This window comes from Antedon bifida, chromosome 8 (assembly GCF_963402885.1).
Source record: "Antedon bifida chromosome 8, ecAntBifi1.1, whole genome shotgun sequence".
Lineage (NCBI taxonomy): Eukaryota > Metazoa > Echinodermata > Crinoidea > Comatulida > Antedonidae > Antedon > Antedon bifida.
In genome coordinates this window covers 10,879,769-10,904,690 of record NC_136233.1, presented here as the reverse complement: position 1 = coordinate 10,904,690, position 24,922 = coordinate 10,879,769, and the positions used below count along the sequence as shown (strand labels likewise).

Here is a 24,922-nt window from a genome sequence, read left to right as displayed (position 1 = left end):
GTGAAATTACGGGACCCGCTATTTATTGCAATTTTTAACATGGCGACGGCATCAAAATGAAATACAAAGATAGCAATTTCGGAAGGATATTATCTCAGCAACAACATATTAACGTGCAAAAGAAATTTGAATACGTGAAATATTGATGCGCGCTCTTTTAAATGCAATGAATTATGACGCAAAAGATGAAAATACGACTTTTTTCATTTAACTGGCCATATGATGACGTCACAACATCCGATTGGCAAAATTTTCACATAGTTTCGTATCTACAATCCAATAGCTTCCAGAAAACGTTGTAATCGTGATTATCAAATTTTATTCTTACGAGCTATAACAGATTAAAATTTACTGTAAAGATGAAATTAATGCCACACGTAATTTAAATTTTTAGGAATGATGACGTCAAAAAAATTAAAATATTTATAATTCATGCGAAAGACAGTTGATTGACCTAGACAATATCAAAATTTGGGTGAAAATGGAAAACGGATAAGTGGAGATGCGCTCTATTCAATGTGGTAAGCTATGACGAAAGATACAAAAATCCTAAATTTTATATTAGCGTGGCCATACGATGACGTCACAATGTCCGGTTAGCCATATTAATACCTGATACGATATCTACAACTCATTAACTTCCAGAAAATGTCATCCACAAAAAGTTGACCGTCTAGTTTAGAAATTACGACTGTTTAAAAAAAGGTATATTTTAAACGAATTTTTTAACCTTTTCATAAAAAACGCGCGCAAATTGTCCAATTCGACGTGCTCGTATGACGTATCTTTAAGTCGAAATTGTTTAAAATTTGGTAAAATTACTAGAAAAGGCTGGAAAAACATAAATCACGCGAAAAAAATACGTTTTCAATGCTACGTGCGCACCGCACACGTAAAAATGTGCGCACGCGTGGGAATTTTTGACATGCTTAAAACGACATGAAACGCGTAGAAAGTTGATTATAAATTAATTTTGCGCATTTTGAAATTTTAAATGCGCGTGCGCGCGTAACTTTGTGTAAAACACGCAATTTTTTTCCCACAGAAATTTAGCGCATAATATAAATTAAACTTTTGCAAAGTTTCAAGTTGAAATGTTATTTGGTTGTCGAGCTATGTTAAATACGAGAAAATCGTTAAATCGCGCGTACGTCACGTTGCGCAATTGTAAGCATCATGAAAAGCTTCGCTTGACGACGTTACATAAATGTCAAAATGTCAACATAGTTAAAAAAATGTTATGTTTGCAAGTTTTAGAGAAAAGCGTTACACAAAAATCATACAGAAAGAAAGAAGATGAAAAAAAAGATGATGTTGATGATGATGATTTCGTACAATCACAAGAGGTTTTCCTGCAACTTCGTTGCGGAAAACCAAAAAATAAAAAAAATAAAAAAAATAATAATAAAGATTTTATACAATAACAATAGGTGATCATTTTATTCTAAATGATCACCTAAAAATTGGCTGACCATTGAATAGAACGAAATAACCAGTTCTACGTCATACGAAATCAACTAATCAAGTGGCAAGAATATACTTTTGTGATAATGATGATTAGGTTTATGCTACTGTGCTTATTAACACATTTCAACATCTTTTCAACAGATGACAGTGGCCTGAAGAATAATGGAGTTTTGAAAATGAAAAAAAGACTGCTGCTAAATCATGACATTTCAGCTACCCAATGCCAGCCAGGTCTTTTTTTCTGTAGCAGCCCCGACGTTTTGATATAGTCATTCAAATATTCTGGAGGGCAGAGCATTCGTTTAGACAATGGCTGCATTTTCAGTTACAACGTGTACCTGTACCGGTTTTTTTTATCATCAGGCCAACTTGAAAGTCATCTGTTGAGCCGTGAAATGCGCAAAAAGTCACATTTGTGCAAACAACCACATTTGTGTAAACATGCCATCCTCAAATATGAATCTTTAAAAATTTATAATAATAATGTGAGTGAGTGGCCGAGCGGTTAAGACAGTGGAACCGTAATCACGTAGCCATAACATCGGCAGGGGTTCGAGGCTCACTCACTCCATGGTTCTGGTGGTAGAACGAGTCTTCTCGGATAAGGACTATAAACCGTAGGTCCAGTGTACACAACTTGCTCGTGTGCACTTTAAAGAACCTAGTACATCTTTCGAGACGAGTAGGGGGTTACCCCGGTGTATTAGTACATCACAGCCACTGTTTCTCTCTCTCTGATTTTATTTCCTTTTTTCCTTCTTTCATTGTTGGCTTTCTGTATATTTTTATATATATATATATATTTATTTTTTTTTATCTTTGTTAATTTTGTGTTTTTGTAGTTTATTTATTTGTTTGTTTGAGGGTCCCTAATGATCAGCTGATGCTGGATGGACCACCCTCATAAAATATTGTTGAAATAAAATAAAATAAAATAAAATCACCAACTGGGCCCTCTGGGAGATCAGTCTTTGACTGAAGAGGTCACCCAGTATAAAGATAAAACAAACAAATCCACTAATGTGACTTTTTGCACATTTCATGGCTCAACATTGTCTATCTCAACATATTAAATCAAATCAATTTTATACTGGCACTTACAACATCTGATGGGTTCTAGCATGAAGGGGTTTCCTCCATTTTTCAAGTAGTAGGCATGCATGCAATCTACCGAGAGTATCATGTTTATTTACCGTGCTACGTCACGCATGTGTGGTTTACGACAAGAATAAGGCTCCAACAATGCGAATAAACAAAAGTCACAGTTCACTACACCCATAGTTTATGAAATGTAAGTGTACCACAACCACCATATTTAACAGGAAAGGAAATGCTTAGCCTATAATATTCCTGCATCTTATGTCGTTAAATTCGTTCAATTGAAGAAAGTATCGAGAACTACAGGAAGTTCCACAGAGCTGATGCCTATCTATCACCTTACTAAAGTAAGTAATAATATTTGCTATAATGTTTGTCTATTAGGCCTATATAAATAATGATTGTTATTATAAATTATGTGTAAAGTTTATCTGAATTCAATTATCTGGTATATTAGGGTTTTTAAAACAGTATGTAAAGGGAAGTGACATGTTTGGATTCTTAGAGCTGAGAGTTTGGCATTTGGAAACGTATATATTAGGATTAAGGAACATTCGTCAAGTTCGTAGTTAAACCAAGGTTACCCTTAGTTAAAAAAGATCAGTAGTTTTAGTTTAACAATATCATAATAGGCCAATCTACTCAACATGATCCGCTCAACAATCGGAAAGTATTTATTAGTATAACAATAGTCGTTTAAAATGTCATTGAGCCATAAACCAACGAGGCCTACGGTTACTCAAATTCATACCAAACTGTCTTTCCCACATTTTACCGTGTGTAAGTGAATAGTGCCAGTGAATCTTGCGATCAGCCTACTCTGAAATTCTGGTCTTTGTTTAGATGCAGCATTTAATTAAATTTAAAACAAGGCCATATACATGGCTGCAGTCGCGTGCTCAAATTTGAGTTAGTGTTTACCGACCGACCGACAGACAGACCGACCGACTAACCGACCGATATAGTGAGCTGTAGAGTTGCGTCTGCACGCGACTAAAAATGTTAAATTATAATAAGTGGCCAAAGAGCGTTCCATTGAATTTTAGAATATGAAATGATAGCTGGTGTACTATTACTGCACCTCCCTATCTTTATGTTATCTGTCATTTGATCATATATTTGACGTCTTCATTCATCATTGTTTATTTATTACCGTTTTTCTTTAGAATATTATTATAATTATTTTAATCTATCTAGCATATATATTTATATACTATACCGTTAAATAAATAAAACAGTCATTGATTATTAAATATCTGAATAATGAGTTCATTTACCTTTGATCTTAAAAGTCGAATGTATAACCATGATGAACTTTACCAGCTGCCCAATAAGGATAACCTATAAACGCTCTACTTAGGATCTAATAAACCACAGGAAGTGCTCATTGTATAATGATGAAGTTCATTATTGTTATCGCGCGGTAAATGCAAATGATCTTTGCCGTCTGGCGTTAATGTATTTGTGAAGTGCATTTTACACAGTAACCAAAGAATGTTTAGCTTCAAAAAAAAGATGTCATAATGAACAGACCGTTATATCCTCCAACGAAGTATAATCAGTTCAGTTAATTCAATTATTTACCATACTGTAGTAACTCTCTTGCATATTTTAAGATTGTTATCTTTTCCTGTATTGGGGTCAACATGCATTTACTGTTGGACAAATACAACGGAATATGAACTACAAATTATGATTTATGTTTTATTTTAGGATTGTCTAATGAAGAATGTTCAACAAGGGAAAGTATGCCTACGATAGAGTTCAATTGGAAGAAGTTAGTTCAGAGGAAGAATACAGACCAGCCTCACCAGTTGTGAGGAGTCCACCTCATCCGTTTCCAGAAAGAAAAAAGCATGCCGTTAGAACACAGCAACCACCGATGCGATGCTGCTGTCTAAATGAACTATGTGTAAAATGTCTTTACTTATTTGTCGTCGGGCTTGTAATGCTGGCTGGATTTCTTATAATATTAAACATAATCAAACATAATTCTTCATCAGGAGGAAACTCAAATGTTGGAAGTCATAGAAAGCCAGTTATTCAAGTTCTAAATGACACCAACTCTGGTATATCATCTGATTTTCCGGTTTGCTCAAAATTAGAGGTACATCAAGTATGGGTTCAGAATTTTCCACAGCTTCTTACAGAAACTGCAGTGCGTTTGGTAGATGTAAACGAAGACGGCATATTAGATGCTATACTTGGTTTTGCAACAGGTGAGATCTCTGACATTAGAAAAAAAATATATGAACGAATCCACGATTCAAATATAAAACAACTATTGTGTCAAAAAATGTTTGATATAAACGTCATGAAGTTCGTTTGAAACGACACTATAAAAATATTCGCAATGCAATTCGAATGGTAAAATATCGAGTATACTGCGTCTCGATGTTTCATTTAATATTAAATTGTACTCGAATGTTACAGGCGTGTTGTCTTGTTCGAGGCTAAGTAACAGTACTATCTTTCTTATTCAGTATAGTATAAATTAACTTATCTTCTCTTAGGTGCCGGTAGTCCGTTTGCTGATCCAGACCTCGTATGTAGAATCTATTTTGACGGGCAAGTACCCTGTTTTGGTGGAGTGCTTGCATTAGATGGTATCACAGGAAATGAGATTTGGCGACACTGGTCTGAGCAAGAGGTATTTGCTCTGAATTGTAACGCTGACATCACTGGAGATGGTGTCTCTGACTGTGTATGTTCAGGTAGAATGGGGGTAAGTGGTTTGAAATTGAGTTCCCTTCTAAAAAGTAGCTAGTGATTGGGAAATGATTCGTGTTTCTATACGCATTTTCACAACAATTTGGCCAAAGTAGTAAAATGGCTTATCACTATTCAAAACATTCCAAGCCAAAATACTTCTTCAGACTTTAGGAGGAATTGGCAATATATAGTTTTATTATGTTGCGATTATGATTAATTAGATTAGGGCTACTTACTGTAGTCTACAAATGTTGAGTGTTTCTATAAAACCATGACAAATAGTATCAACGATACTTATTGGACAAAGAAAGTTGATAGTCAGATTAATTCACGATATTGAATGAATAAACCAAAATATGTGGTACTCAAGCATATTTATACAAAGTGTTTAAATATAAATCTTATAGATGTTTGAATTAATAAGCGGTAGTGACGGAGTGAGATTATGGATTTTCGACAATCATGCATCTAAGGTGTCTATCAGTAACTTCTATACAGCACAGTTCCTCCACGACATCGATGGTGATGATGTTCAAGACATCCTAACAGTGCATGGAGGTGATCCGTTAAGGAAACCAGGTAAAAGGCAGGAATCATGCAAACCAATAATTAGGCCTACTATTGTAGAAGATGTAAACTCTGAAAACCGGATAATTAACACTGGTGTAGTCTCTTAGAAAATGACACGGGAGCATTATATGTATTTTACATATTTGCAACATTTTACATTTTAGGTGCTAATGTCACTTATGCTGGGCGAGTAATGCTGTTTAGTGGTGCGACTGGTCAGCTCATCACGTGGTCTAAGGTTCCTGATGGAATGGAATCGTATTATTCACCTCAGGTGTGTTTGAAATAATGCTTATTATTTGTTTAGGCATATCTATTGTTGTTATTAGTTTTGCTCTTGGCCAAGTAGGCCCTGTTACTTAATTATCACGAATCATTCTAACACGTACGTACTGTTCTTTTTCTAATTTCCCAGGTTTATTACAACAGTCAGGGGGAAGAAGTTATACTCTTTGGGACAGGTGGTGAAACACATGGAGGTTCACTTTGGATAATCAAACTGCAAGACGTTATTAACGGCAAGATACAAGAGGTAGCTGGATTTTTATAGACTGGCTATATTTTATGTGTTAAAAACGACCCACACATTACCTTAGATAGTTAGAGAAAATGAGTGAATATGCAAAGCTGTTTGTAAACGTTACGCCCTAGGATGAATTCACTCTTTTTCAGAGTACAATGGCAGGCAGTGGTACTAAACTAATGAACGTCATGACGAGCCTTATCAATGAGTTTATGTATTTAATATTAACCTAACTGCTGGTTCTTTTCAATTAGGCAAGGTGCTTGTACAAGGATGTCTATAAGGGCGTCATGACTCCGCCTGTCTTGCTTGATATAACAGGTGACAGTGTACTGGATATAGTTATTGCAACTTTTAATTCAACCGTCTTGGCTATAAACGGTGATAATTATGAAATGATATGGAACTTTTCTATGCCAATGTCAGAAACGTATGCAACTCCTGCACCGGCATTCTTCAACGATGACGATGTTCCAGATTTTTTAGTAATATTCAATCATGGGCCAACATTTCCAGTTTACTATTACTCAGAGGTAAGTTCATCTTAATTCATCTAAGTTCAAAATTAGAAATCTATCTATCGTCTTTTTTCATCGTGCGCATTCGTTTAAGTTTGGTTTGTCATTTTTGTCAAAGTCATCAGACGCAATTCCGTCGATTATCGGTTCAGGCAGGGAAGAGTGACTGGTTCAGGTGTTGGGGATGATTAACAATCGTCTCGAGAAAATGTACCGGTAGGGAACAACGACGAAACAATTACGCAAATCGAAATTTGCCTACTTATTCGTTATATCATGGATCTTTAGTACTTTAAAATTTATTGTAATTAAATATATTAATCTTATTGTAGGCCTAATTATATTTGTTCTAGATTACTGAGTTGTATGTCCGGGTTAACCGCCATATCAACCCATTCACCACTGCCTATTCTTTGACATATTGTGATGATAATTACTGTAGATAAACTACAGATAGCTCCATACATTATTATAATGATTGGTATCATTTGTTTTTCTAAATTATTTTTCTAGGTTACTGTGTTGGATGGCAAAACAGGTGAACCTCTAATTCAACCATTTATCCGTCATTCGGGAAGTATTCAGAGTTCTCCACTCACAGTTAGCATTGAAGGAACAGGGCAGGATATGTTTCTATATTTCGCCTCCGATTGCCTCAATCATGAAGGAAAAAGTACTAAATTCTCATTCACTAAATGTAAGTACATTATTGTCTTTAGCCTAAATATAGTATCTCGAAAACTTTATTTTTTTTGTTGTAAAATGGTATGGCGAATTCTGAATATAGGGAAATAAGCAATAAGCTGTTAAGTTATTGTGCCAATCCTTGGAATTCTGTGTGAATTTTAGACTGAAAAGTATTTCATAAATGTCCCTGTTTTAAGATAAGGGAATACGATGTTAGAAGGGGCAGGTTCCTTTCCACCCCGCATCCCAACAAGTACCCTAACCACTCGGCAGCCCAAATCCATATATATTGTATCAGTTACAAGTTCTTTCTTTACACTGTAGCTACGTTCCAGTCATCAAAAAGTAGGGCGGATTTTTGCAAAGTTCGTTTCAACACTAGTTCATATTCACGTCTCTATGCAATGAGCTATTCGACCGGCAGCCCTGGTTCTATCGTGTATAACTCTTGTAAGTTGTATTTGTTTTATAAAATGCAGTAGGCTTTATAAATAGAATTGTTTATTTTGTCACATGAAAATAAGGTCGAAATAGATGACTTTCGTTCGAATGTGCTTTTTATATATTTGATAGATCGCCAACCAACTATAGGTTGTTGTGACCAATCCAGTAAAAGAAATCTCTTGAAAATCACAATTTTACCAAATTAAAACATCACCACCGTATAACAAACAGCAATTAAAAATATATAACAAATCCAACATTTATTTTTTTTTAGTGATTCATACTTCTGATGAGTACACACACAGCGTTAATACAAGTATATTAGCTGATAAGTTTCTCAAAGAGTTTCCTGGTACAGCAGAATATGTGATCAATAGACGGGTAAAATAAAAATAATCATACATTCTTTATAGGCATAGATTAACATGTTATGGTCTTGTCTATGTTTCTACATTTGCATTCGATGTATCATTTTGCTGATGCGTGTCATAACAATCTGTACCTGGTAATCGCGTGTTGCACGCATTAACCGTGTGCCACATGCGATGCAACGGTATGTTATCAATTAACAACAGTAGTAAAGAATATACTCCTAATTTGTATCATTCGTTTATTTTGTGACAGAGACAAGAACACCAAAAGAAACCTACAAAGTATAAAGAGACGAAGAACCATGGGCATAGAGGTCACCAGTTTGTGGACTACATTCCAACTACTACATCACATCTCAGACCCACAGAATCTGGAGTCGGTGACGCGTCATCACTTTCAAAAACAGAGAAAACCCGACATATGTTTGTTGCATACCCCAGTGATGATTCATATCTCGGCAACTTTTTATATAATAAAGAACACGCGTCAGATGGTTTAGATTCTTATAACGAAATTACTCAAAAAGCCAAAGAATTAGACAAACATACACAAATTCAGGAATCAAATAAGCAATCAAAACATTCAAAGAAACACAAATTGTTGCAATTAGTTGAAGAAATGATGCAAGATTCTGGGGTTTCTAACCCTGGCATTGAGAATTTCATAACGCCAGATAACCTCGATGGCAATGATTATGGAAATCGAGGAAAGCGACATGCAGGCCCTCACGATTCTGGTGGTCTTCAACGCTTAATCGCAACAGGTACATTGGTTCCACGCCTTCATCGTGGTAGTGATGGCATTGATTTGATATTTCCAGTTTACTGGTTCTATCCATCAGAAACGGAGGTAGTCTTATGCTTTCGATTAGTAAGGCATTGGGTCGTAGCATACGCTCATTGCATTATGATATAGTTGTTAAATACACATGTTTCCAATAATATAGTTTACAATTTTTATAAATGAAATATTTTTGCACAAAGCAACTTTAAATGATAAAAAAATAAGAGTTCTTTATTTAGAATTGAAAAATTAATTACATACAAAACATAGCTTTTTATTATACATTGTTGATTGTTGATTACGTTTATCTATTTCCAACAACATGTTGTAACATAATAAAGTACATATTTTCTTGTCAACAAAGTGTAGGAAAAGGAGGAAACAAGAAGTTGAAAACTTAGGTCATCTCCCCCTTAAATCATACTGTGTACAATTAAGTTATGACGTTCAAGGCAATATAGATATAATAAAGTTCAGAAAAGAACAATATTTGCCTATGACATAAAGGTACTGATACATTTAACTATAATATTACGTTTGCCTTGGTTTATTTCAGATTCTAACTGAAGACGAACAGAACTGTGTAGATCGCAAAATGGAGGTAGAAGGTGATAGAATGAACATTGATAGTAAGTATTCCTTTTAATGTTAACTCATTCCTGAATCTTTAGTAGTTTTAAATACGGGTACTAAAGATGCATTAAAGATGTATTGTCCCCCTAAAAAAAAATAATTATTAAAAAAAAATTGTTGTTGAATATGCTATTTTAATGTCACATATAATTGTTATCCACTTTGACCAAAAATGTAATCGAAACAAAAGTTTTACCCGAAAAAATGAATTTAAAGCAAAGATGACATTAATCAATTTAGTTTCTCTGAACTGCCTTTCTTCTTTTGTTTTCTAGGTAAATATTATGGGATGGATCACGACGCATATGAGCAAGTTGTAGAAGACGAATGCAAAGGAAATAATTCTGGTAATTATATCAATGCTTTAAAAATAATTTCAATAATGATTTTGTGTGTGAAAATATTTTATATTATCGACATTCTCAAAATGTTAATTTCTGAATGATTTCCAACTTGCTCATGTCTTTTATCAGCTTCCTCCTTCCACAACATTCAGGTTGTCGTCAAATATGAACTGTACTAATCGAGCCGATTGTAAACGAAATATAAAAGAAGTCCCTACCGGGGCACTGTGGTTATAGATTATTTAATGAAAAAAGAAGTATTACTAGGCCACTAATTTCAAGTAGCAGTAGACCGAACTACCAGACACGATACCGCATGGCAATTGGCTGTAAAAAGCTTATTTACCAATGATCTTTTTTTTCTAGATTCTTTGAAAAAGGCAGAGCAGATGTTACTTACAGATCCGCTTAAAATGTACCCATTTAATCTACATATGGGTGAGATGACGGTTTACCGGTTACACCTAACATGTGCATGCGCACAACCACCATGTGCGCGTGTACTTCCATTCAGACAACAAGCATGGCCGTCATATCTCGGGGCACGTGCTAATAGTCTGTACGTTCACAGAAAATGGAGAAAGAAAGTTTGATGAATAAGAATACAAAGAATTCAACATTATGTGATGATGCAAAAGATTAACACTATTAAAGTGTTACATAACCTCGATGAGAGAGATTTTCTAGAGTCGACAGTTTTAGGTTGTTTTTCAGCGGTAATTCATTTAATCTTTTATTTCGGAAACTCTGGTCCATAGAAGGTAAAATTACATATAAATGAATTAAAAACAATACTGTAGGCCTACAAATACTACTACTACTCATCTCAATATGCTTTTGTAGAAATGTATAGACATATTATTTTAAATTGCTAGAACAATGTCACATTTTAGCAAAAAAATCAGTACATATCTGAAGAAAAAATGTCACCGATAAAATATACGCTTATAAATTAAAATTATTTTTCTGATGCATATATATAGTTATATAATGAAAAAAGTCATTATGTAGGCCCACGAAATGAAATAATGGAGTTTTCCCTACTATAAAGAATATGAAAATAATAAAACACCGAAGCAGTTAATAATAAGAAAATAATAGGAAAAGATGATGTTTCAAAAATTGAAATAATGACTTGGTGTTTCATTATGAAACATCACAGTTTAGTACATTTCATATAAATAATGAAATAGGGTTTTGCATTGTTTATTCTCAATCAAAAGCAGCTGGAACAGTCCAATGAGAAGAGACTAGTCATTTTAAATCTTTAAGATTTAACTGTTAGTACTTGTTTTTAACTTATTTTTAGATAAGATATTAAAATAACTTGACAATTCTGTATAATGAAAACAATTCCTTTTATCAAACCAATGGTTTGTTAATACAGGTAGTCATTCTTCTGAAAAAGTTGTTCGTGAAAGGAACAACGAAACCGCCAAGAAAAGAAGGTATTTACCATCTAATCTCGTAATTCGTACCATAGGTTTGATAAAAGAATTTTGTACACATTGTTAATTACAAACCAGATTTTGTTTAATATTTCATCGTCTTATTTATTAACCGTCATCCCGAATCTCTTACTTATTTCAAAGAATGATGTAAAAATTCCCACCCGTTTTGTTAGACTATGTAATTCGCTGCAAGATGAATGTTCTCTTGTTTGCGATGAGTTTAAATTATTTCAGGGAAAACTCAAGAATTTGTTCCATAATAATAATAATTTGTTTTTTCCTTTTAAATGAAACATATAGTATGTTTGTTTTATTTGCTTTGAAAGCTTTTTACTCAGCCTGTAGGCCTTAATGTACTTGTTTGTTTTAGGAAGCTACACGTCCTTCAGGCGACAAGTGGAGTTTTAGCTTTTGTGCGAGCCGGCATGCCAAATGAATGAAATAAAAATAAAATGATTTTTTATAGTTCACCTCCATTTAAACACACTGAAAAAAATGTCCCCTTTTTTCAGATACCACTTAATAATGATCGCGTTGCAACCACTTTAACAACAAAGGAAAAACACCGCATGTTAGGACGAAGTCAACCAGTATGTTATTATTATTTAGTTCTGAAAAATAGAAAACACTGTGCAGGCCTGATATTGAGTTACCTAGGCCTACTTATTATAAAGCAAATATATTTTATGAAAGTTACTTTAGGCTCTACAATACCAGAAAATGTGATGTCATTAATTATACCAAGGGGCCTATGCCTCATCTTATTTATCTATTACCTAAACTCTCCGAAGAACATATTTCAAAATAACATTTTCATGGCTTACTAAATGAAGGTGAGGGTGCAAGTTATGACATAAAGAGAAAGAAAACGATGCAAATAATTATAGAATTGTAGAATTATTTGTATTGCGCCATCTAACGGCTACTACTACCTACTTTTAAAACAACACAATTTAATATATTTAGAAATATCACCATATAGTAAAAGTTATCACAAGAATACTAGTCTTAATATTGTTAGCATTATCAACATAAATACAAATCATTAGTTAAATAGATTATTCATTGTTTACTCATAGTGGGCATAAGACCTAGGCCTACCGTACCACGTAAACTACTTGGCCGGTCGACACAGATTTTCCATGTTTTCTTTACTACTTTCAGATTCTCATCTACCAATAGTGAATGCCTACATTTTGAAGCTTAATATACTTCAGAAATCGAATGAAAATACACCATAATACTGAGCAAGTGTACACATAAGAACTGCCGCCGCCCTCGCTCGCGTTTTTATACAAATTTCCATTTAAGCGAAAGTTTTCTCACGTACTGGTCTCATTAGTTTTGACGTGTTCAGTCTGAACACACGTGACGTTTCACATCAGCAGATCATCAGACTACTTCTTTTTCTAGCAGCAGCAGTGTCACGTGTGTAGGCTGAAGGGAGCATAGTTGTCATTTCTGGCATTATTATGCTTTTTGGCATTATTTAGAGGCCCACTGCATCTGGCATTAAATGCCGCGGCATTATTTATCAGTTTTTAGTATAATCTGGCATAATTTTGTGTTTTTTGAACAACTAGAAAATAATATACCACAGAACAAGAATAAAATTTTGTTTAATCTTGCAATTTCGTACATATTACCTTACACAATATCAGATCGTACAAAACAGGTCTGTCAGGTTTTTTCGTACAATAGTGCATCCATTCTTTTGTTTCTGACTCGATCGACTCTAAGGATAGGAAGGCTGCTCACAAACTACCGTGTGTGCGATAGGCAGCACAACGAAACCGACGAGGCTAGCCGTGATTGACCAATTATGTATTGTATTTTCGAGGGCCCCAATGATCATCTTTGCTCGATGAGCTACCCCCATGAAACATGGTTAAATAAAAACAATATGAAACGAACTTATAAGTCTACAGGACCAGCCCACCATGGTTGGGTGGAGCTAATAATTTAGAAAAATAGAGTTGCCCGGAAATTGGATCTCGAAATATGGAAAGAATATAAGTCTCCAGGACCAGCCCATGCCTAACCTAAATTAACTCATGGAAGAGTTAAATTGTAATTTAACTCCTCCCTGATTAACTTAACTCTCTAAAATACAAAAAAAACATTTTATATTTATTAAAAAAAAAAAATCCGTAGAGATTCGAACCCCAGCTAGTAGTAACCCATTGATTGCTACCCCTATACAAATATTGAACAGTTGGTATGCCGTGCGTTATTATGCAAATGAGTTGGTGCAGGTGTATTGGGGAAGATGGTATTGTTAGTCACTGCGGTCAACACGCCACACTGTTGAATGTTGTTGATCTTTACATTAGAAGATTATTCAAATCTTGTAAAAAAACAATTTCTCCGGGCAGGAACCTAGCAGATCCCCTCATTTAGTTTGAGAGTAATCTCGAAAAGAAGTCCATCTGGAAAAGAAGCCCGCCCAAGAATACTAAAAAATGAAGGAGCACATTTTGCTTCAATTGGCCTTAGTGCTGAAGAGCACACGACATCTTTTATTTTTCTGTGCCTTTCGCCACCCGATTATGTTATGTTATGTTTAGCACAAAAATCAAAATTTAACAGTGTGGCGTGTTGACCGCGAATGACTAACAATACCATCTTTCCCACTACACCTGCACAAACTCATTTGCATAACAACGCCGACATACCAACGAGGAGATATAAATTCTTTTCTAAACACGTAACGAAGAGAGTTATAATTCCTTTTTTTCTTACATTAAATTATTAGTCATTCGCGGCGGTCAACACGCCACACTGTTGAATTTTGATGTTGTTAATCTTTTAAATTACATTATCATAAATTAACTTGACTCTCTTAATATCTCTCTTTCAAAATAAAAAAAAAACATTTTATATATTTTTTTTTTAAATCCGTAGAGGTTCGAACCCCAGCTACTAAAGCTGGGAGAATCATATCCAAACGATAGAGCACTACCCGTTATGCCACAATGTACACGAATAATGAAAGGTGACAATAGTATAGTCTTATACGCGCTTCATATTACGTCATTCTAATCGTTACGTCATAAATTTGCATATTCATGACATACTTTTGAGGAAACGAAACTAGTTTTAACCTTTCTATAAACCAGAGGGCCGGATAGCTCAGTTGGTAGAGCGTCGTGGAACACGATTATCGTGGGTTCAAACCCCATGCCGGTCGGTGGAAAAGAGTTAAAGCTATGCGAGCTTCTGTGTTTGGGGTTCACAGATTTAAACGTCCCCCTTTCCACCACACATCATGAGGCAATAACATCAAAGCATCTGATGTGTGGTACCCCCAAGGCTGTGAGAGAGCCTTACCGTGCTAGAGGCAAGGGAGCACACCATCATTTTTTTTTTTGGCTACCCGCCTCTTTCCGATCTCATAAATTTTATGTTTGGCGCCCTCAATTTTAAGAACACCAAGTTATGTCAGAAAATTAGGAACAAATAAATAGAAATGTGTAAAGATGCCGATGCCTGGCCTGGCTAGTGTATTCTCTCTATTTATTGAAATGCATATGCATTATTGTAATAAATAATTTTCACAATACTACATTTTACTGTGTTTGAGCATAAATAAATGATATTGAATTAAGTGAATAATTAACAATAGCAGCCTGAACAAGCCTGGCCATCCAACCAACCCATTGATTGCTACCCTTATACAAATATTAAACAGTTGGTATGCCGTTCGTTATTATGCAAATGAGTTGGTGCAGGTGTAGTGGGGAAGATGGTATTGTTAGTCATTACGGTCAACACGCCACACTGTTGAATGTTGATGTTGATCTTTACATTAGAAGATTATTCAAATCTTGTAAAAAAACAATTTCTCCGGGCAGGAACCTAGCAGATCCCCTCATTTAGTTTGAAAGTAATCTCGAAAAGAAGTCCATCTGGAAAAGATGCCCACCCAAGAGTATAAAAATTGAAGGAGCACATTTGGCTTCAATTGGCCTTAGTGCTGAGGCAGGGGGAGCACACCATAACATATTTTATTTTTCTGTGGCTTTCGCCACCCGATTTTTGATGTTGTAATGTTATGTTTAGCACAAAAATCAAAATTTAACAGTGTGGTACACCTGCACAAACTCATTTGCATAACAACGCCGATATATTCTTTTCTAAACACGTAACGAAGAGAGTTATGATTCCTTTTTTTCTGACATTAAATTGTTAGTCATTCGCGGCGGTCAACACGCCACTGTTGAATTTGATGTTGTTAATCTTTTACATTTATCATCCTAAATTAACTTGACTCTCTAAATATCTTTCTTTCAAAATAAAAGAAAAACACTTTATTTTATTTTTAAAAATGCATACAAATTCGAACCCCAGCTAGTATATCTGAGAGAATCCAAACGATAGTTACTAGATTAGTCACTTTGATTTGATTGTTCGCATTTTAAAATTTTAAACACGCGTGCGCGCGTAATTTTGCGTGCAAATAAGTGCGGATAACCAACAACATTTTCTCCTAGAGAATTTGTTTTCCATATTTCAAATTCAGTTCCATTTGCATCGTAGCAGCCCTATTTTTAGTCGCGTGCAACGCGACTCTACAGCTCACTATGTCGGTCGGTTGGTCGGTAAACACTAAGTTTAGCACGCGACTGCAGTCACGTATGGCCTTGTTTCAAATGTTCTTACCTCAGCCCCAGTGACCATGGTGGGCCGAGGTCCTAGCCTAGAGACTCTTATTTCCGGCCATCGAGCAGCTCTATTTTTCCAAATTTTCTTACCTTAGCCCCAACCATGGTGGGGCTGAAGTCCTGGAGACACATACATTTTTATTTCCTATTTTAAATTAAGTGCCATTTTCGGAACATGGTGGGCTAAGATCCTGGAGGCACTAATAAATATATTTATTTCATTTGAAATTAAGTGCCATTTCCGGCCATCGGGCATCTCTATTTTCCCCAATTTTCTGGCTGGTGGTGTTTGGTGACATTTGCAATTACCATTTTCGCACCTCAGATATTGGGAATTATATTAATAGTTATTACACACAAAACTAAAAATATAAATTTGTAACGACATGGGATAAAATGTTTGGCCCACTTTGTGTCAGTTGGGGTTTTACAAACGTTTTTAAATTACGGCCACATTTTGGGGATTTGGCATTATTTTTCCCAATCTGGCATTATTTGAGACAGGCTGGGCATAATTTAAATTTTATCGCTGGCAGCACTGGAAGGGAGGAAGAGGAGATTGAAGCAGCACTGCGCAGCAGACAACATGCAGAGATTCAAGAAGGTTCCACTTTCTTGAATTATGTACGTCCCACTGACGTCGTAAAATTACGTGAAAAAAAGACATAGTTACATCCCAGTCGCGATAAATTCACCCTCTGCCCTGCTGCTCCAGCAGGCTGCGCAAGGCCTGGACCTCTATCTAGTCTATTGGCCTAGGCTCTAACTAGCTAGAATAGGCCTAGGCCTATGTTGACCAGAGGTTCAAGCCCTAGATCCTATAGGCCTACAGAGGACTAGCCTAGCATTGGCTTAATTTAAGTCACAACTCACTTACTAGGCCTAGCCTACATTAGGCCTAGGAGACTAGGTAGCGAGAGGTTAAAATAAAAACAGACCCTAGCTAGGCCTACCCTATTATAAAGGTTAGGCCAGGGCATAAAAAGCTAATATAAAACAGGTAGGTAGCTTGGCTTTCCTGATCAAGAAGGAGTAATTGAATGAATTCAATAGGATGTCGTGAAACCATCATCATATTGAATTCGCCATGCAATAAAGTGGCTAGGCCTATCCTTACGACGATCATCAAGAGTTTGTCGCAGCGTATCAATTTCACAAGTCATCAATTAATAATAGGGCAGGCCATTATTAATTACTTTTATAATTATGCCTAGCTAGCCCAACCTAGGTAAGCTTTGCTTTACGCCCACTCGAGGCTCAACTTTTAAATTAAAGAAACCTAGATGAAATTCAACTAAACGGAATCAATTTTCTGATACAAGAGTAATTAACAAGTGGAACTCACTGCCTGAATTGGTTGTCAATAGCATGAGTGTAAACTTATTCAAAAACAAACTTGACAAACACTGTCACATGATAGAAGAGGCACCCTACGAGTTGAAAAAAACCCATTTCCTCTTAATAAAGGTAAGAACTATCTAGGGCCTAGCCTAGGCCTAACTAAAAAATGCTAGTCTAGCCTAGTAGGGCTTAATAGGCAGGCATAGGCTTAATTAATACTATAAGAGCTAGGATTGGCAGGTACTGTATATACCGTAATAATAATAATACTTAATAGAGTGAGTCTAACTAGGCCTAGTTCTATATAAGCACATAAACACTGTTAGGCCTAGGCAAATAAATAGGCAGACAGACCACAACAAAATGCGTCAAATCACGCTCACTGCATTTTGTAGGCCTGGCCTGGTTAAAAAATACAGTGCATCGGCTTACTGTATGTTGTAGGCCTGTAGTTAGCATCTAATTTACTCCATGATCTAACTATGCATGGCTTAGAAAGTAGTAATAGTATGCTAGGCTTAGCCCCAAAACACCACAGACCACAACAAAATGCTTCAAATCATGCTCACTGCATTTTGGCAAATTGCTTCAAATTACAGAAGTCAATATTTTTTTTTTCTCTTTTTTTTAAACAGTGCTATACCTGTGGCAATTTATTTCTTATTGTATAGGTTTCACTTTAAGTAATTTCTACTAAATGTGGTTATCATGTAGGTTAATCATGTACTTTATACTTTAAAACTTACCCTGCAGGAGTCAAAATACATTATACTTGCTTTTAAAAATATCATTCATCCTCCAGCGGCAAGGTAACGTCACAATTTTGAATCGAAAGGTTTCCTAAAACAGAGGTGTTATAATAAATTTTCTTGTATTAAATCAAGACATTGGAATAGAAAATTAGATGCTTTTAAGGTTAAAACCTTCTAAATTACCTAACTATAGTAGAACATCTCCTTTATAACATCCTTATTAAGGGCACACTTTCTTGTGAATTAAAGAACGAGGGACAATATTATGTTTTAACACTATGGCCAACCCCTAATTCAGTGTGTAGCCTTCAGTACACTCCTAATAAGAGGACACTTGGGGCCCTGAAAGCGTCCCTTTAATATAGGTACTGTATCTTGTTTCCTTTGTTTCCCAATTTTCGTCCTCTAACACCTCATGCTTTTCAAATACAGAATATTAAAATGATATTGTGTTTTTGTGATTAGGCAATTAAAAACTCGTATCAGGTCCATTAATGAATGACAAAAATTATGTTTAAATGTTCACAGAATGCAGATTTTGAGAATCTCAATGAACCAACTCATTGCACTCAGGCCAATGTACTGTGTCCTGAATGATTGATGTAATCTTCCAATCATTCCTACGAGGGGATGATGAAGAAGGATCAATGTCCTCATTTTATATGGCGACATAACGCACCTGATTGAAGATTAAATACAAACACTGTGTAATAGGTAAGCTTTGACGAATGAATCTAAATTAATTCATGCCTTGCAATGTAACTGGGGGCGGTCACAGGTTTATTTATTGAATCTTGAAATGAGATGCCAAGAAATTCATACTGAATACTGTAGCATGGTTTTGTTGGTGGTTGAAAACAAGGTGTTGTTGAAAATGTATATCAAACAATATCAAAATTATGTTTTATGTAGACCTATGTAATTGGGGTAATCATATTTACTTTAGAGCCACAAAAAAACTAAAGCCTTAAAAAAAACAACTAAAGCCTACATCAATTCAGGCGCCAGATGCGTTGGCCAACTTTAGGCCTCTGGCCCATAGTTATTGATAAAATTGTACTGTATACATTAATTATGGTCACAAATTAAGTAACATAAAATTGTTGCTGACATGCCCAAAACCAGAAGCCTACAGTAACAATAACATATATTTATGGTAAGTTATAATATAACATCAAACCAAGGTTGTCCGAAAAAAAGTATGGTAACTAAACTGTAACCATAATTCATTCTATCTTTCATTGTCATTGTTGAGATGACCAATATTAATCATTTTATAATTTTGACACATCAGTTATAAAAGAGAAATGATAATTGATTGAATTGACAATGACATTGAAAAAAACTACATTACACATTATACTATAGATTGAGTCGATTCTCAGATCTCAGGTGTGTTACCTGGGCTCGGTCGTAGGCAACATCAAAGAGTTATTGCCGTTAATTATCTTACAATTTACCACGTTGCACAATCATGGCACTCGGTGTAATCACCCTGATCATTCAACCCATAATAAGCTTGACTGACTACACATCTCTGGTCCCAGTGGACGATTCTCTGCGTAAACGATGTGTAATGAATCGCGACTAAGTAGAGGACATGTTACCACATATTGAGCTATACATATTGAAAGAACAAGCATTTTGAACTGGGTTTGACTAAAGTTAAAGAATTGAGCATTAAAATGCAAGCCTACATTACATTGAATTTCCAAAATCTAGTCTTGTGGTCTTTTTTTTTTAATTCAAGATAATTTGCTTAATTGAAAAACTGAGGCTTTTGGAAGATGAAATGTACTTGTATTGTAAAATTGTAGAAATATTTGCTTAAGTTATTTTGTAAACTCTCTTAATTATTGACTTTAAACTCTTTGTCGATGAACCATACGGTACAAATATTAATTTTAGAGAAAAGGGTTTTTTACAAACAGAACATGTCATACCAGATAAAAATTTCAACGAATGAATCAGCGAGCTCATTTTTTATTAACATAAATTACTGTAACATACTCTAATGTACACTTTCAGCGAGTGCACAAGGTGAAAAGTTTTGTGGATTCAAAACCACAGACAGGATGTATATTTCTTAACAAGCATCTAAAAGTAGTCAATTAAAATCTAATAAAAAAAGAACAGAACTAAAGCCAATACAATATCAGAGGTCTAACCTTCCTGTGATATTGAAAGTATGATTTGGTTATTGCAAACGTGAACTGACCAATTGTCTATCTTTTTAGAGTATTAGTGGTTAATGAATGTAAACATGCTGAAATAGTGTTGTTGTGGTCTGTGAAACGTTAATTACTTTAATTGATTGTTTTGTAGTGGTATAGATGGTTTTGAAAAGGTACTATGGTCCTACGTCCAGGGCCTAGCAATGCAATGGTTTTGTAGTAATTATCGGTTAGTCGCTGATTTTTGATATGGTAATGTTGATGATTCTTTCTCACTTTCTCACTTGATTCTTACAAAACCAAGTTATAAATTCAAATTTTCTATAAAATTAAAAATTATTTTTATCAACAATAATTGATAAGAATGAAATGGACAAAAAGAAGCTCTAAAAGAGTTTAAAATGCTAAAAAAATAATTTAAAAGAGCAATAAAGCTAACGTACAAGATAGAATTTAAAAAGTGTATATGTCTGTAAATTTATATCCTCTATAATTAATATTCATATGGTTTTCAATTGTATGGGTTTATGACAAACAGGGTGTCTGTAGACAAATTAAGCTGAATTATGCAAATTATACATTTGCATAATTGATTAATTCAATAATGAGTGCTTCTAGAGATTAATCAATATGAATTGAATCACATCAACTTAATTAACTGGTGAAATGGAAAATTCGAACCAGCATATGAAATAAAAATGTTCACTTTGAAAAAAAATCATTCTATTGATTGAACTATGTTAGATCATTAGGTTCTCCAGTTTACAGTCTATTTCAAACCACTTTTCTGTGTCTCAGAATTTAAGCAAAATTTAGATTCTAATCAAGGAACACATTGGCAAAATATATACTTTGCAAAAGTATAATTTAGAATGAGGAATTTTTGGAGTGTTGTATGATTGATCAATACAGACCATAGAGATACAATAATAAATAGAGGATGAACTAGACCGCATCAAATTTACATTGATAGAAGATGGCCATCAGCTATGGGTAAATGCATGGTGGATGAAATTAGAATTTACATTATTTTATATAAAATAAATAATAAATATACTTCATGCAGAACTACATAAAACATGACAAGCATACAATTTATACTGTATAAGGAAAGAAATATATCATCTAATATAATAGCATGATGGGCTGTATGTCCGAAACATGTCTTGTTATTTTATATAGTTTTAACTTTTGATTTTTACTATAATTTACATTTGACGGTATTAAAGATGTTATAGTTCACTATAATATTTCTTATGTTTGAGACAATTTAAAAATAGCCAATTAGAATTTACATATTTATAACATAATTTCAAATTAAGATTTATTTCCATTTAAAATTAAGGTGACAAATTATTATTCAAATGAACTGGAATTAAATAAAGTAGGCCTAATAGTCTAATGAACTACTAGGTCTACAGTAAACTACTTTATTTCCAGAATTTTCTTTATGGATGTAATTTTTTTCAGATTTTCTGTTAACAGTTTGTTGAATAGTACCAATTTTATGTACAGTATACTATTAGTAAATAATTCCATTTCTTTCCATTTGTAAGCAATGTAAAAATGTGTTTCTGCATTATGGTACCTTTTCCAGATGAAGGAGCTGTAGGCCTTATAAATATGTATAACACAGAAATGACATTGTTGGTTATTACATGGCAAAATGGCAACCCATGATACTTCTATTGTGAATAATATACGGTAGGTTCATTTTTACAATTTCAGATTTTTACCTGCCTGACCTTCGGAAATTTTGTTTAGATATGAAAGTGCATTACTGACAATGATTTGATGAATGCGAGTTTGCATGAGTTTTTGTTTCTTATTTTTCTATTAGACCAACAATAGGCAATAGAGATTAAGATAATGATAGTTAAGTTCTGTAAAGATAACAAAGGCACTTCCTGTAGTTTAGAAACCTAGCAGGAGTGGAAGATATCAATTAAATATACAATAGGTGTCATTGTTTAGAATATTGTGTAATAAAGTGTAATGAACTATTGCATGAACACATTTTATAGAAAACTGTATTTTTATTGTTTTTTAGAAAATAGAATGTAGTAATTTTTGAATCATTAATCAATTTTTGAAGATACATTCCACAAACTTTAAGTATAAGCAACATCTGCACATTATGTTCCCATTTTGAAAGTGTTTATGACTTCTCAGTTTGTCCAAATAAAATTGTACCTGCAAGCTAGGGGCCAACTTCTGGTGCTGGAGGCAGAAATGGGACACATTTCAAGCTACTTGTTAAAGTAGTGGAGCTTGGTTGTTGCTTCCAGGGTTCAATCCTGACCTAACTTACAGTGTATCCATCTTGTAGTTGGCAAGTTTCTCAAATCTCAATATTGGTTGCATATGAAATAAACAAAAAATGTGTGTTTGAACACTAAATGTCATTGATTGATCATTGAGACAACAACCAGCATATTTACCATGTTGGGTAATGTTGATGTTTATAGGTCTTGATTAATTTTTTTTTGTGCGAGGAGAAAAACAACTTACAGAAATGCGATTTGTACATAAATTTAATTTTAATTTAATTCAATAAACTGTTATTCTGGAATGGAGAAGACAATGTTTCTATTACTGGAATGTTGAGTAGTTCATTAATAAAGATTTAAGCATAAATTGATGTTAAACACATTTAATTAAACTCTTGGGTATAATTAGTTGAAATGATTTCATGTAGAATTAACGATATTACTTAAAGCGTTATCACAAACAACGTTATTTTCTTTGTTAATTTGTCTGTGGAAGGAGTTGTCATTAATGTGATAAATTCTCAAACGCAAGTAAAGATCAATTTGAGAGCAGTCTAATTGAATTTTGAGATGTCTGAATGAGTTGAAAAGTTTCATTTATACGATAATTCTATGTACTTGTGGATTGCTAATTTTATTCTTAAGTTCTGTCTACACTATCAAACTTTATATGTCCATATATGGACATGATGATGTCATATCACTACCATATTTAAGCATATCACTACCATATTTGGGCACATCACACTTTTTTGTCAAACTATTTAGATAGTGTAGACAGAGCTTTAGGGATCATGTCAACGTTATTCTACTGCAGTTTTTACTGCAACTCTTACATTTTTTTTACTCCAATCAATAAAGAATGAATTACTGGTAGTTGGTTTCAATGTGGAAATTTATGAGGCAGTCATATTCAGATTTATTGGTCCTTTCGGAACTTCATATCTGCCTTTATCGCTCAAAACAAAAATTAGTTAAAACAACTGCAAGATGAACCTAATGAAGAGTAACAAATAAAAAAAAATAACAATCAACAGTTATTCATTTACAATTTTCAAATGCCGGTGCACAAGCTCAACGAGCGTGAATCCAGAGAAATCTTATGTAGGAGAATTTTACAGTAGGCAGAGGATGCACTCTCGGAGTGGCTTTCTAGTTCTAAAATGTTGCTGTAGTGTAATAGTTAATATTAATAATATACTTTTGTCAATCGAATTGCAAACAAAAAGCTTGCTAAATAATTTAAATAAATTTGTTTGTTTGTAATATTTATTACTATCCATAAATACACAATACAATACATTATAGTTTGAAATTAACAAAATCATACAAAAACTAAATAATTATACGTACAGTTATGGAATAGCAGTGGATAACCCTTTAAGCTGGGAAGCTTGTTTCAGGGCAGAAGGGGTCCAAAATGCATCCATTGACCCCTTTTCCATTATCATGACATAGTTGATTATAGTACCTTCCAGTGGAGCATAGAGAAATAGGCTACTTATTCTTATGAGTAGAGGTTTAAGGGAACCCTACTTGAAAGCGGAATTCAGACAGGAAGGGTACCCTGGTTGGATACTACTGTAGGGCATGTTATGCTGCATAGCAGTGAATAAACCGTTTATTTTGAAATTGAACCCATTGTCATTCTTATCTTGTATCAATTAACTTGTCATATTTCCTAGACAAGCTATCCAAGAGGCACCAATTAGCCTGATTACTTAACAAATTAAGCTGATTATAATTAGGTCAACCAATAGACTATGCTGATAAAACTTATATTAAGCTCTGATTACTTTACCAATGTTACTTCATGCTTTAATGGGTAAATTCACTAATGGATATGGGAGCACTTAAACAACATCAATCAATATTACATGCAAAGATATTTTTATATGTTTGATAGATGGGCTTCCTCTCATCATACATTTGATATATTCCAGAAACAACTCAAAAAGAAAATGTTTAAAAAAACAAGAAAGGAAAAAAGCACATAACTAAAGATATTTACAGCAATGACACAAGCAACCATTTGGAGTTTGATAAAGGTTTATTATATATGAAACTTCAGACATAATAATACCAGCAACTTTTACAAGATAAGCTTTCCTTCCCCACT

At 34.2% G+C, this 24,922-nt stretch overlaps 1 protein-coding gene across 2 annotated transcripts; it reads left to right on the top strand.

Annotated features, from left to right (window-relative positions):
- Window positions 1-2,780: 2,780 nt before the first annotated feature.
- LOC144850146 (uncharacterized) lies at window positions 2,781-12,044 on the top strand. Of its 2 annotated transcripts, XM_078707360.1 has the most exons (14): window positions 2,781-2,912; window positions 4,279-4,784; window positions 5,079-5,290; window positions 5,685-5,856; window positions 6,012-6,121; window positions 6,263-6,379; window positions 6,625-6,903; window positions 7,402-7,585; window positions 7,900-8,025; window positions 8,294-8,400; window positions 8,644-9,240; window positions 9,731-9,803; window positions 10,083-10,154; window positions 10,518-12,044. In XM_078707360.1, the coding sequence occupies exons 2-14, from the start codon at window positions 4,295-4,297 to the stop codon at window positions 10,742-10,744; spliced, it is 2,766 nt and encodes a 921-aa protein (XP_078563486.1). In that variant the 5' UTR covers window positions 2,781-2,912; window positions 4,279-4,294; the 3' UTR covers window positions 10,745-12,044. The 2 variants fall into 2 exon arrangements, with proteins under 2 accessions (XP_078563486.1, XP_078563487.1); XM_078707361.1 differs by lacking the exon at window positions 8,644-9,240.
- Window positions 12,045-24,922: the final 12,878 nt, after the last annotated feature.

Bases quoted from the DNA above. Each gene is read 5' to 3' on its own strand.
- LOC144850146 (XM_078707360.1), top strand. From the start codon at position 4,295: ATGTTCAACAAGGGAAAGTATGCCTACGATAGAGTTCAATTGGAAGAA. The intron at 6,904-7,401 runs GTAAGTTCATCT...TTATTTTTCTAG, and splicing joins CAGTTTACTATTACTCAGAG to GTTACTGTGTTGGATGGCAA. The intron at 10,155-10,517 runs GTAATTATATCA...TTTTTTTTCTAG, and splicing joins ATGCAAAGGAAATAATTCTG to ATTCTTTGAAAAAGGCAGAG.